Source organism: Arvicanthis niloticus, chromosome 1, assembly GCF_011762505.2.
Source record: "Arvicanthis niloticus isolate mArvNil1 chromosome 1, mArvNil1.pat.X, whole genome shotgun sequence".
NCBI classification, from domain to species: domain Eukaryota; kingdom Metazoa; phylum Chordata; class Mammalia; order Rodentia; family Muridae; genus Arvicanthis; species Arvicanthis niloticus.
The window spans coordinates 139,289,047-139,303,234 of record NC_047658.1 but is presented as its reverse complement, the minus strand read 5'-3'; the positions used below and the strand labels follow the sequence as shown (position 1 = coordinate 139,303,234).

The 14,188-nt window shown below is 39.8% G+C and overlaps 1 protein-coding gene across 5 annotated transcripts in view; it reads left to right on the top strand.

Moving 5' to 3' along the window:
- The window catches only part of Asah2 (N-acylsphingosine amidohydrolase 2), a 101,580-nt gene extending 98,656 nt beyond the window's left edge, over positions 1–2,924 (top strand). For 3 of the 5 annotated variants that reach the window (XM_076919065.1, XM_076919075.1, XM_034509603.2), the window contains 2 exons: positions 1,640–1,728; positions 2,262–2,595. In XM_076919065.1, coding sequence (XP_076775180.1) covers positions 1,640–1,728; positions 2,262–2,451 — 279 coding nt within the window. In that variant the 3' untranslated portion in view covers positions 2,452–2,595. Of the gene's footprint in view, positions 1–1,639; positions 1,729–2,261 lie in introns of all 5 variants that reach the window. The other 2 variants (XM_076919070.1, XM_076919079.1) reach the window with 1 other exon arrangement.
- Positions 2,925–14,188: the final 11,264 nt, after the last annotated feature.

Genomic DNA, 14,188 nt, shown 5'->3' with positions numbered 1-14,188 from the left:
CCATCATGACTACACCTCCATCTGAGCCCTAACCCCCAGTGCCATTATACCCTGATGTGCAGAAGCAGATCTCTTGATTAGCCATCATGATTATGAGTCCTTCTTTATTAAAATATCATGCATCAATTGAGTAATTGGAGAATTGTTTTAAACAATGACATGTCCAAAATATAAATAAGTAGTCCATTTATCCAAGTTATTTGAAGACCTGTAAATGGCAGATATAACGGGTTGTGAAGAGTAACTTGGACACAACTTCTCTTTGTGTGTGTGTGTGTGTGTGTGTGTGTGTGTGTGTGTGTGTTCATGTAGATGTGTGCATACATGTGTGCTCTGGTTACATGCACATGGAGGCCAAAGACTAACATTGGCTCTCTCCCTCATTTGTTCTCTATTTTATTTACTTATTTTTGAGACAGAGCCTCTCACTAAACTTGGGGCCTTAAGGTGGCTAGCTGATGAGTTCAGGGGTCCATCTGTCTCCACCCTCCTAGCCCTGGGATTATAGGCACCTCTGCCATGTGTGTATGAGTTCTGGGCATCTGAACTCTGGTCCTTGTGGTCCCATAGCTCTGTCCCATCTTCACTGCCCCTCAAGGCCTATCTTTAAGGGAGGCAGTATAAAAGTCTTGATAGTATTGAATACTTGTGACTATTTCTGTTTATTAGCTTGTCATATTATTCAAATCTTTATTTGAAACTGGACTCCTGGTCTGAAACAAATTGCTTTATTAGTTATCTTTCAGTATAGAAACACACTCTACTTATGTTATAGTTTCTAGGCATCTATTATTGGTAGATGTCGTTAGAACTCCAGGACAGGGGCAATTTGTGCATATTTTCAACTGTTTGTTGTAGGAAGACATGGCAACTAATAATTCAGTTACCCGAAGGCAGAGAGAGTTGAAGTTCCATTTCCTCGTTGATTAGAAAAAATCTTTAAGGGAATTGCGACCCCATAGGAAGAACAATATCAACCAACCAGAACCACCCCCCCCAGAGCTCCCACCAACCAAAGAATATACATGGAGGGAGCCATGGCTCCAGATATGTATGTAGCAGAGGATGGCCTTCTCTGACATCCATGGGAGGGGAGGCCCTTCATCCTGTGGAGGCTGGATGCTTAGCATAGGGGGATGCTAGAGCTGTGAGGCAGGAGTGGGTGAGTGGATGGAGGAGCACCCTCATAGAGGCAAAGGAAAGAAGAGAAAGGGGAATGGGATGAGGGTTTGTGGAGGGGTAACTGGGAAGAGGGTATCATTTGAAATGTAAATGAATAAAATAATTAATAAAAATAAAAATAAATAAAATTAGAGTTCATGAAAAAGAAAACAAATCACTCTTGATCTTAAGTCTTTTTAAAATCTCATTTCATGTTAAATTTTTTCTTAGCTCTAATTTGCTGTGAGCACCATAATTATGTCTTTTTAAATCTTCTAAACTTCCATTTTACTTTGGAGGGTGTAAACTATGATTCTGAAGACACTGCATGAAGGGGTTACCTAGTTATTTGGGTACAATTCTAGTGTGTGCGCACAGCAGAGGCATGGGTGGGTTGCTGTGTAGTGAGGAGAAACAATGCAGACAGGATCTCTCTCTAACTGCTTGGACTTGATAAACGGTGTTAATTGTATTTCAGACCCATCAGACCTTCCTCACTGTGGAGAAATATGAAGAGTCTGTAGCCGACTGGCAGATATTGTATAATGATGCCTCCTGGGAGACGAGGTAAACATGTCTATTGATCGTTTGTTTCAGAAGCTTTGAAAACAGTTGCTTCACAATGTAGGAAGGGCAAACTGAAAGACTCCTCAATACACAATATTAATCATACCAAATTCCCAAGGCTCCTTCTGGCCACATTTGACTGATTAATTAGGCTCCATTTTGACTGTCTTGATTGGAAGCAGCGAAGTGCAGGTTTCTTTAGGATTAAGTACTAATGAGGTATTAGCTGCCATCCTTTGGCTTTTATTTTAGTGGTGTTATGGGTAGACTCTAGAGTCTGGTACATAGGAAGAAGGTACTGTATCTCTGAGCAACAGCCCCATCCAGCTCCCATGAACTTGGTTTTGACATGGTCACAGGGATTCCTGGAAAGACTAGCCAGCCTTTTTGTAAACTGGTTGAAAGATCTACTGGGCGAAGGAGTTGCATGGGCAGGTTGAAGTCATCTAGTAGGAAGGAGGCCTGGGCTTGCATGCAGGATGAAAAATCACACATTTTAAAGTGCAGTGTTTTTATTGTTTTTCTATTAACAGGTTTTATTGGAACAAGGGAATCCTGGGTCTGAGCAATGCAACAATATATTGGCATATTCCAGATACTGCCCTCCCTGGAATCTACAGAATAAGATATTTTGGACACAATCGGAAACAGGAACTTCTGAAGCCTGCTGTTATACTAGCATTTGAAGGCATTTCTTCTCCTTTTGAAGTCGTCACTACTTAGTGAAAAGTTGACAGATATTGAAGAACAGCTTTTCTCTGTGCACATTATAGAGCGATGTCACACAAATGTGAACTACCAGTGTAATTTTTGTAATTGTCTCTGTTTGGGGGACAGATTGTTTATAGCTAATGGGATGGAGGTATGTGTTTGTGTTGTTGTATGATTATGTGCATGCATGCTGAGAGAGAGAGAGAGAGAGAGAGAGAGAGAGAGAGAGAGAGAGAGAGATTAGTGAGTAAGAGAATATGAGAGAAAGGCCCCTGGCAACCATATACTTTGTGATCTTTATCCTAAAGCATGATTTTCCTTGAAGCTCTGTGGTTGTGTAAGAGATAATTCCCTCTAATACGAATTCCTTGAAATATACTGACAGTATGTGAAGATATGTGAATGATATTTATCCTATTTATTTATAGACTTATTAAATGAGAACACTAGAGAACTTTCCAGAAGTCCTCTAGAATAATACTTGATTTTACAGAGAGGAAAATGGAGGTTTAATTCTCTTTAGGTTAGAATAAGGTTATTATATATATTTCCCTAGTTACATTTACAAAATACCATGTAACCTTACTACAAATATTTGAGCCCAGCTAAAATATCCCCAGAAAAATTAGCATGCCAGGTTTTTGTTTTGTTTTGTTTTGTTTTTGCATTCAAACAAGCATAGTCCTTCTGATCAGTCACTGTAGAATGGATCTGCCTGGCTCAGGGTTATTGTTCATGCTCAGATCATTTCTGGAATTGCCTCCAGAGTCCAACTATGCGAATGTCACTTGCAGTGCTTTGATTTATGCCTTGTATTCCTCAAAGTGTCCTTATCTTGCTAAGTCACGCCTCTTCTTCCAAACATTTACTCTAAAGGATTTTTAAATGTTTTTGTCAAATGTACCTCACACTACAAAGCTTTGCCTTGAATGTAGATTTTAAAACAAAAGTGTTAAGGCTGGAAACGTAGCCATCAAAGGGGAAGTTTAAAATGTATCTATCTGTTCTTTTGCCAGCTGCTCGCTCCCTCATGGTGTCCTTGAATCATTGATCATTATTTAAACCCACGTATCCATTGTTGTACTCATTCCTGGGTCTTCGCAATTACAGACACCTTATTGAGATGACTGGGTAGACGATTCCTTTGAAGGATAAAATATTCAACTAGAAATATAAATTCCGGAGAGATATTTGAAAATCACAAATGTTCATGTCTCCGTTTCGTGCTTTCCAGGCTGGGTATTCTGATTTGGGAGGAAAGAGGCCCCAAGTAATTTTTAAATATTAATCTGAAAGTAATGTTTTAGAAATTATGATTGGGACAGTCTAATGAATGAGATGGGACAATGTAATATGAAATGTCTGAAAGTACTAGCTGCATTTAAAATTACTTAAGTTAACTGCTAAGGCCAATTTTTGATCCCAATCATATTTTTGTAGGCAGGGGAAAAGAGTAAACATTTTAGGAGAAAAGTGATCTTTTTTTTCAAAACTATATTTATTTAAAAAACAATAGCGGTAAAGTAAACCTTCATTTATTTCCCCATGGTTTACCTACTTAAACATTGTAGACTGTATCAAAAGGTGCCTGAAACATGTTTTGGTGACTCTATTTCCTATTTGGTAATTCTATGGATATTAACTGCTGAAGAATAAACTGATCAGGATTTTCAAGGATTGTAAACATGTCTTCTGATGGAAACACCCTATTAAGTATGAAGGTTCAAAATAGTCGATTTCAAATATGTACATATGTATATGTATATATGTATACACACATATACATGTGCGCACACACATGGTATTGTTTAAAATTTATTTCTTATGAACCAGAACAATACAAGGATTATACAAAGATTCATTTCCCACCACCATTCTCCCCAGTGAAGCTTTTCTCAAGTCTGAGTAGGAGTTTCTCTTTTCTCACTGGTAACTATGCCACAGTGGCCATTACATCACTAGTAACCTGTGTGCCCAGCTCTGCATGGAATTAAATCACAGAAATATCATTTCCCAGTAGACTTAGTCTCTTCCAGCCTGTGTGCTTCTAGTGTATGCAATCTGTAAAAAAAAACCAACCAGGTCCCTGCATTATCCAACCATAGTGATTTACCTGTGCACAAAGGAACCCCACTAGATAACCAATCTGGTCAGCTCATCTAAAGTCACAGATCTTGTTTATGTCTCTGTCTGGAAATAGTTCTATAGAGCCAAAATACATGGAGGAACCTCTGGAGAAGGGCACTGAGTGTGGAAAGTGTTTGGTTGGGTTGGTGAGAACACTCTTTCTGAGAAGGGTTTGTCCGTGCTTGCTTTACTGTGCTGTGCCTTGCCTGCTGATTTCAAGGCTTCTGTAATTCTGTCAGAAAGCCTAGAGTGATTTCTTTTCCAGGTCTGTGTTTTGTTTTGCTTTTTTTTTTTTGGATGAACATTCTGTAAAAACTGTCAGCATCCAAGATTATATTTAATAATAAATTAAGAATTATACTTGGACAAAAATGTTTGGGGAAAGTGCTCTGTAATGAGAGGTAATGCAGCCTCTCTGAAGAAGAGATGGAAGAGGGCCGTGGTTCCATGTTATTTGAGGTGGGGGAGGGTAGTAGAAATAACCTTTGCAGATAGACAGCCACTTAATCTAAATGCAGCTACTCTTAATCCCCTTCCAACCTCTGACAGTCTGATGTTGGTAAAGTGTGTACAGCAGGCACTTCGTGGGCTTCTTGGGCAGTTGAGAAGTTCCCTTGGCAGGTAGCTAGTTATAAAGTTATGAGCTGTTTTTGAATAGCAAGACCAAGAATAAATTTACTGATGGACAACCTTTTCCAATTTGCCATTTTATGTTTCTCATCCAGCATAAGCAAGCACACTGCCTTTCCCTGGTATTAAAATGCAGATTTTATTCTTAAATAAAATTTACCATCATTAGATGATTTCTTCATAACTTTAGTGTTTCAAAGCAATGCCCATGGTTCCAAAGCATTAACTCTTGCTGGTTTAAACTGGCTTTTGGGATCTCTAACTGATAAAATCCCAGAGAAGGAAACATATAATTCACCATACAAAGAGTTAATATAGTTGTAAGCAGCAAGATATTTCTCATCAACAGTAGTTCAGACTGTAAACAATCTCTCAGAGCAGCAACTCTCGAGGCATCTGTTTCATGTATGTTCTAGCTACCCACTGGCATCACTGATACGTTTCTTAGCATATTGGTATTGAGTCTCTGGCTTATCCTCTCAGTCAAAAGATTTCTCTGTACGATTGCATGCAGAAGTAAAGGAGGGGAAGAAGATTATGTTTAGGATTTTTTTGGAAGGTGGAAACTAGTAAGCACATGAGAAGAATATCCCTGATATTTCCATTCTCTAGAACTGTGCCATGTGATCGTCCATAGCTGCAAGGGAGCCTTGGGAAGAGAATGTTGTTTTCCACTTTGAGAAGAGAAGGCAAGTCCTGATATGGAGGACAAAGAGATGGAAGGTGCAACTTTTTAAAAATATATCAACCAAGTATTTTGCATCTTTAGACATTCACTTCTTGATCCATGATATATGCACGACACATCTGCACAGCTTCTTTTTGAAAAAATGATACTTCCATCATTGAAGGAAGAGAACCTGTGACAGGGAGAGGAGGGCATGGAAAATCATGCATCAGTTCTTGACAATATTACAGCATTTTCACACCTCATTTACAGACACATGCGAAGCTCACCACATCTACACTCCCAACCCTTTTTCTCTTTGCAATAACAACAGTGAGTTTTACCCTCGGAGATATATCTTAGAAAAGCCATCAGAATTATGGTCCTCAAAAGGAATTGACACCTCCACTGGAAACTGTATTTCTTGAGTAAGTTTGTGTTGAGCACCTGTGTACTTATGGATGATTAAATCTCTGGGATAAAACACGGTGAGGCCACATAGCTGTTTTTTGTTTTTGTTTTTGTTTTTAAATCAATGAACTTGGAGTTTAAAGGATAAAACAGATAGGTCAATAGATACTTAATGTACATCGTGTCCCCCACTGCTCTAGTATTCCTGGTACTAAAGATGACAAGTCAGTAAGTACAGTTTTAGAAGACATCCTAGTAGGTTTCTTGGGAAATAACCTCTTAGTTAAGACCTAAAGTAGATGAAGAAATTAGCCAAAGGAAAGGGAATATTGAGTTTGTGATAGTGCACAGGCCAGGTATTGTATAGGACGATTTGCTTTCATTGAGAACTGAATCATGACAGGCCTAGATGTTATTATGCTTCCCAAATCTTTCCTCAGAGTTGTGCATTGATACTCAATGATAGTCTGAATTTCAATGAGGAGAGAGGAGAGTCTGTTGGCATAGTTACCAGGTACCAGGTAGGGGAAATAGCGAGTATTTTATCAAGGCTATATAATTACAGTATAAGAGGACATTGGCCAGGGCTGTAACACTGAATTTGTCTTCATGAATAACAAATGGTTTCTATTTGCATTTTCTCCTTGAAACTGCTCTGTTATAATGTGAATGTCCTTGAATGTATTTGCCCTATGCTCCAATAATAAAGCACATCTTTTATAACTGACAACACTAACTTTAGTTTCCCATGCATTGGTGGCACTTCACCCTTCTTTCTTTATGGGTTATGACTTTGTCTCTCTGAACTGAATTTATTAAGACTTTCCCATTTTTCTCATATATCTCATGTTTCCAGGCCAATGATCTCTCTCTCTCTGTCTCTCTCTCTGTCTCTCTGTCTGTCTCTCTCTCTCTCTCTTTCTCTCTCTCTCTCCCTTTCTCTCTCTCTCTTTCTCTCTCTCTCCCTTTCTCTCTCTCTCTCTCTCCCTTTCCCTCTCCCTCTGTGTCTGTCTTTTTTTCTCTCTCTCCTCCTCCTCTCTCTCCTTCCTCTCCTCGCTCTCCTTCCTCTCTTTCTATTCTTTCTTTCTTTTTTGAGACAGTGTTTCTCTGTGTATCCCAGGCTATCCTGAAGCTTGTTCTGTGGATCAAGCTGGCCTCACGCTCAGAGATCTGCCTGCCTCCACCTCCGAGTGCTGGGATTAAAGGCAGAAGCCAATATCACCTAGCTTTGTGATTTTTTTTTTTAAATTTTTGCACCCGATAAGTATCATATTACATAAGCATGGGACCTCCTGGAAAGATACCTTCCAGGTTTACTAGGCCAGGTTCCCTTAGGACAAGAACACCCTGCCTGATGAGGTTACATATTAAATAGGCCTGTGGTTCTGAAGAAGTTCTAAGGTACTTCTTATGGTGAAATGACCATGAGACTTTCTAAACCACCTGCTTCAGCCCAAACTGTAGGATATAGTGTCTATTAACCTGATCTGATTATGACAGCTGACCTGGTACCCACTTCCTCGTGGACATCTCTTCCCTACTCTCTCACAAGGGACCTTAAAAGAACATGCCTTGCTTTCCTGGCTGCCTGAAGTTTTCCTTGAGGCTCTGCCCTATATTGCCAGGTTGTTGATAAACCTCTTGCATGAAGGATGGTCCAATCCATGCCTCTCTTGAAGGTCCTTCCCTCCTTTTAGCCTAATACTGGGGTATCAAGTATAGCCTGTGAATACCTCTGTCTTCTTAGAGGATGCCCAGAGTTTTAGCTAATATTCCATAAATACTTAAAAAACACTGAGCCATACACATAAATGTTAATGTATCTTGGCCTGTTTGATGCCCAGTCCTTCTCTTATTAGTTCCTCTTGATCATTTATAAATGTAACAGAATCTCGTGGGGGACTGAGGGTGGTTTTTGGGTATAGACATAAATACGAAGCTGTGTAAAGTAGAAGAAAAACATGGGCTTTAGCCAACTGTGGCTCTGATCATGAAAGGCTAATTCTTTGCTTGGTTTGTAAAATGGTGATAGTAACAGTGACTTTTGATTTCTTTGACATTAATGCTGATGAGAGGGCGTCCTAGGAAGTACCTGGCTTGAATCTTCATTCTACAGTGTTAAACTTTGAGTAAATTATTTTAAAGACTTACTTTGGTTTTAAGTGTGTGTGTGTGTGTGTGTGTGTGTGTGTGTGTGTGTGTGCATGCACATCCAAAAATAAGTTAAGGACAGGAAGCTGCTGGATTCCCTGGAACTAGAGTTACAGGCAGTCGTTAGTTACATGAAATAGAAGCCGGGATCTGAACTTGGTTCCTCTGCAAGAGCAGTGTACATTCTTGGCTGCTGATTCATCTCTTAAGTCCTAGGATAAAGTAATTTCGTAAATGCCCAGTCTCTTCATTTTAATATTTTAATTACTAAAAGAAGAATATATATCATTTTTTTGATTATGAGATTAGAATAAGAGTAAGTGAGATCACATTTGTGTATCCAGGTGTTCCATTGGCCTGGTGGCTCATTTTGTTGGATGATATATATGATAAGGCATCTGGAAAATGGTAGAGACTAAAAAGCCAAAATTCTTCCTCTGAGCACCAAGTCCTAATTGGCCTGGATGTCTCTGTACTTTTCCAAATCTTTTCTTGAAGTTCTGCTTTGACATCTCAGGTTAGCACACTCTGAAGGTCTGAAGTAGAATGAGAAGGGAGTAGAGCCTGTTGCTGTGATCTGGACCTAGAGAGGATGGAATGTAGAATAAGATCAGTGCAGTTGGTCTAGGAATGATGCAGGAGGGTCTAGGGACAGAAATGGCTACAATTAAAACACATGATATATTGGTTGTCTGAGAGGTGAGGATGGGGAGAACAAGTCAGAAACAATAAAATTCTGAAAACATCATGTAGGGGATTTTAACAGCCCAAGTTAGAGAAAGGGAAAAGATCCAGGACACTGACCACAATCTGGCTTACGACATATGAGCCTTTGACAAAATGTCCAGGTAGAAAAATCTAGCACACACTGGGGAATGTAGAGTAGGGAAATTGGAGAGAAACTAAGACAAACGATGAGAGATCGTAGAAAGAGAAAAAGAAGTTGATAGCTTTGCTAAAAGAAGAGAATAACAGGGAGGAAACAAAAGATTTGGATGGTAGGCCTTAGGGAAACAGTCACATTTAAGGAAAATTTAAGAAAAGGCAGGAAAGTGTGGGGAGTTAGTCCAGAAAATACTATTATTAAGAAGAAGTGGAAGTGGAGAGGGATGGGAAGGAAGAACTTCAAGAAAGTCCAGTCATTGGATATTGCAGAGAACTTCAAGAGATCAGAGTAGAGTAAGCTTTTGAGGGCAGCTCTTTGCTAAGAATGACAAAATTTGCAAGGAATTGAGTAAACAGGCTGGCTGAACGAATGAATGCGGCAGAGATATTGCTCACCATTCTCCCACTGAGGTAGTTTTAATAGCAGAGAAATCATGGCACCTGGCAGTTGAGAGCTCTATCTGCTAAATTCTGTTTAAAGGAATGAGATATGCAATGTGTGCTCCTCTTGCGCGCTCACAGAAGGTAGAGACATATAACCCACTGACCAAATCCTTTCCTTATAAATGTAGGAGGAACATGGTGGCAAGAACTTGAGCAGACATCTAGCCCAAAGATGGGGGCTTTGCATTAAAGAGGACAGACGACAACGATACAGAAAATATCTGGGTCCTTAATAGTTTGGAACTTTCAAACAATCTTTGGGTTTGTTTAATTCCAAATGATGGAAAAATAAGTTCCTACAAAATTTTGCCGTTACAACAGCTGGAACTTGAATGTCAGTTAATGTGCCTCCAAGGAAGGCCATCATTTGGGTAATTTCTTCTCTGGGCAAGATATATCAACTTCTTTTTGTAAGTTGAAAAATTAGAGGGGCAGAGTTTTATCAGCTGATTTGTGGAAAGTGATACTGTGCTGGCTAGTTTTAAGTCAAGTTAACACAAGCTAGAGCCATTGGGGAGAAGGGAGCTTTAAATGGGAAAGCGTCTCCGTAGGAAAGACAGGTTGTAGGGAAGCCTGTAGGGAATTTTCTTACTTAGTTAGTAATGGAGGAGAGCCCAGCCCATTGTGGGTGGGAGCACCCCTGGGCTATTTGTCTTGGGTTCTACAACAAAGCAGGCTAAGCAACCCATGAAGAATAAACCAGTAAGCAGTATTCCTTTCTGGTCTCTACAGCAACTCCTTTCTCTGGGTTCCTGCCCTGTTGGAGTTCTTTTTCCTGACTTTCTTCAATGATGGGCTACAATATAGAAGGATAATCCAAACAAACTCTTCCCTCCCTAAATTGCCCAGGAGATTGTGAGTGGATCCCAGATATTGGACACCGACTTATTTGCTCAGCCGGAGCTCCATTTTGCTTTGGTTTTGTTGCATGAAATTTTAAAAACCAAACCAAACAACAACAACAACAACAACAACAACAACAACAACAACAACAACAAACCTTACACTATCGCCGGCAAGGCACCTGTGGACCCGATGGCCTGTTCTCAGCTCAGCAGACTCTCTGATTTTAATAGCTCTGAAAATGCTCTCTCCTCCCTGTGGCTGATTTTAATAGCTGATTTTAATAGCTCTGAAAATGCTCTCTCCTCCCTGTGGCTGGCTGTCACCAAACCGGATCAACACTCTCAAATCTTCACTGCTAGCTGGGGTGCACTTCTGGCAAACCCATGCTCTGCTGCCGAACCTTTCTCTGGAACCCAGTTGAGTCACTGTGTGAAGGAAAACACCACACAATCTTAGTTTAGAATCAACAGGTAACACAATTGCTGGCACAGAAACTAACATCCTAATTTTGTAAGCTATTCTATGTTAAGTCCTGTGGTGGCAGGTCTGCTAGGATCCACCTCTTAAACCGACTGCCTCCATCTACCTACATTGTGCCTCCATGCTCTCTCCCATCCAAAAGAAGTATCTTTCTTCTCCCCCAACCCCTTCTGAAACTTAGACTTTCAGACACTGGCGGTCTTGTCCAAGTTGAGTACCCCACAATGGTTCGTTATGACAGCCACAGCACACTAAAACAGGGGCCAGTGGATTGATTTCTGCTTCTTTGGGAATCAGCCAATTGGGTGTCTTCATGTTTAGATGGTCTAGGAGTCTATTCTGTTCTTTACTCTGACTCCATAAGAAGGTTATTTAATAGCAGCTGATGTTAATAATATTGGTTAGCTATGAGGGTTGCTTATCATTGTCAAGAGCTTTAGTAAAACCTGAAGCTAATTTACGTATCATGAAAATTCAAACAAATCAGGTGGAATGTACCAGTCCCTAAACTTTGTAGAGAAAAAATATTGAAAGTTTTTCAGAATTGGTAAAGACTTGGGCTATCTATTACATAGGTTAATAAGATGACACAATCAGAGTAAATACAAGCAAGATGCTTAGTTGCTATTGAAGTCAGTTGGTCCTTTTCTTTTGGTTTATGTAAGTTAATCTCCTCTAAGGCAGTTAGGAAAATGTCAGTTTATTGTTCCATTTACCTGGAGGCAAGCCAGAAACAAATTATGATAAACTTAATGAGTTTCAATGGCCTGATTTTGAATGATGGCGGAAGATGATGTGCTCATATTTAGATGCTACAAATAGCCATGACAGTTAAATGTCCTTATCTCCTTCAATAACACAGGTCATATTTAAGGTGAATAAATGTTTCAGTTTCAAGAAATGCTTTCATGAATGCAGAAAACTCTAGAGACCCGATTGAAGAGAAACCTTCCAATCTTCAAGGACATCTACCATGGTACCAGCAGAGCATTATGAGAGCACAGTCAGGGATTCAATTTTTGATGACTATTACCCAATGTTTCTTAGAAATCATCTTATTATGGAAAAATTTAAACATACACAACCAGAAAGAAAATGGATGTGATGGTGACCTGCCTCCTTCACCATGAAGCTTCAGAAATTTCATACTTTTTCCTAATCTTGTTCTCTCTCTCTCTCTCTCTCTCTCTCTCTCTCTCTCTCTCTCTCTCTCTCTCTCTCCCTTTCTCCTTATTTTCTGGGATGGGAAGAAATTAACTGTCTCTCTGAAAAATAGTTAATAAGTTTCCCTAACAAAGGCTTTTTTTTCTCTTCACATAACTACAAGGTCACTTTCATATCTGACAAGTTCAATGACTCCTTAATTCCATCTAATGAATCCTTTATGGTTAAATTTCCCTGGTTGTCTAAAGGATGTCTTTTCGTACTCGCTCTGTTTCATCAGTCTATTCTAGTACTGTGCTCATCATTTTTATTTGCCTCTTATGTTGACCTTAGTATAAAACAATTCTCACCCCTTCTTTCTCTCCACAGAAATCGTGTTGTCTAGCCTATTTTAATCATGCTATGATCAATTCATCTTTTTCCTTCTGTCTTTATTGTTTGTAGGAAATAAATGTTTCCCTTCTTCTTTCTTTTTTCTTCCTTCCTTCCCTCTCTTCCTCTCTCTCTTCCTCTCTCTCTCTCTCTCTCTCTCTCTCTCTCTCTCTCTCTCTCTCTCCTTCTTTCTTTGTGTATATATGTGTGTCATGTGCATGTAGTGTGTGTATGCTCATGTGTGTGAGTGCATGTTTGTGTGCATAGTTCAAAACCAAAAGTTGACCTCAGGTGTCCTTGATTTCTCTTCAGTTTACTTATTGAGATAAGATCTCTGGGTGAACTGGATCGTGCAGATTCCACCAGCCCTGGTACTCATCTTCCCTGGGAAATCTTCCAATGGTGAGATTCCAGGCAGGCTGCCATACTCACCTGGATTTTGTTTGGATTCTGGAATTTGAAATGTGGTCCTTACGCTGGCATGGCAGGCAAACCCTTCATTGTGGGAGCTACCTCAGTTTCTTATCTGTTTATTTATTTAGTCTTTTGTTTTTTTTTTTTTTCATATAGGATCTCAGCCTGACTTTCAGTTTTCTATGCAGCCAAGGATGACCTTGAATCTGTGAGCCTTCTATGGGTACCACTCATGAGATTACAGATGGGCGCCATGACAGTACACCTGATTTAAATGTTAGTTGTAGCTCCATTTTAATTAGATTCAGGTTAATTTTATTTCTGTGTGCCAACAAGATTTTCTTAGTAAGTATTGTTTTTTTTTTCTATTTCACAAAGCTATAGACACATAGTACCTGTTTTTTTTCCCACTCCCACTATAATTGACACTGTATTCAGTAGCTGTCAGTTTGATCCATCTCTTTAAAAGAGAGACAGACATTTCTCCAAAAATGATTTCTTTTGTCTCCTGGGCAAAGCAACTTAGAAACTACTGGTTGTGGGGTATCACCAGGAAGACTGTTGAACGTGGGTTTAAAGCCAACAGAAAGTTTTAATCAGCCAGTGACTATGCTGGGTGCTCATGGTCCCAGTGTAGCACCAAACCTGCCTCCGGGTGAACTTTTAAGCACAAAATCCTAGGGAAAAAGATGCTCATCCAGGTATAAGAACCCTACAGAACTCCAAATTAACAGCACTAGGAAGTAAAAGCCTCATGAACTATTGTAATTAAAATACCATATGTAAAATAGAACACAGAGTACAGAATGGGTATTAAGAGCAGCAAGAAAGAAAGGTCAAGTCACTTATAAAGACAGGTCCACCTTCTACCATGCCTGGTAGTGAGAGCATCCAGACCGGTGTTCTGTGTATATGACAGACTTTCCTTCATCTGAGAGCCTTCAGATCAATCAGTTCTCTTCTGTGGGCTTGTGCCAGGGGGTTCTCACACCAGAGAAAGCCATTGTTAACACAGGGACGCAGAACTGACAGAAACACACACACATACACAGACACACAGACACAGACACAGACACAGACACACACACACACACACACACACACACACACACACACACACACAGAGAGAGAGAGAGAGAGAGAGAGAGAGAGAGAGAG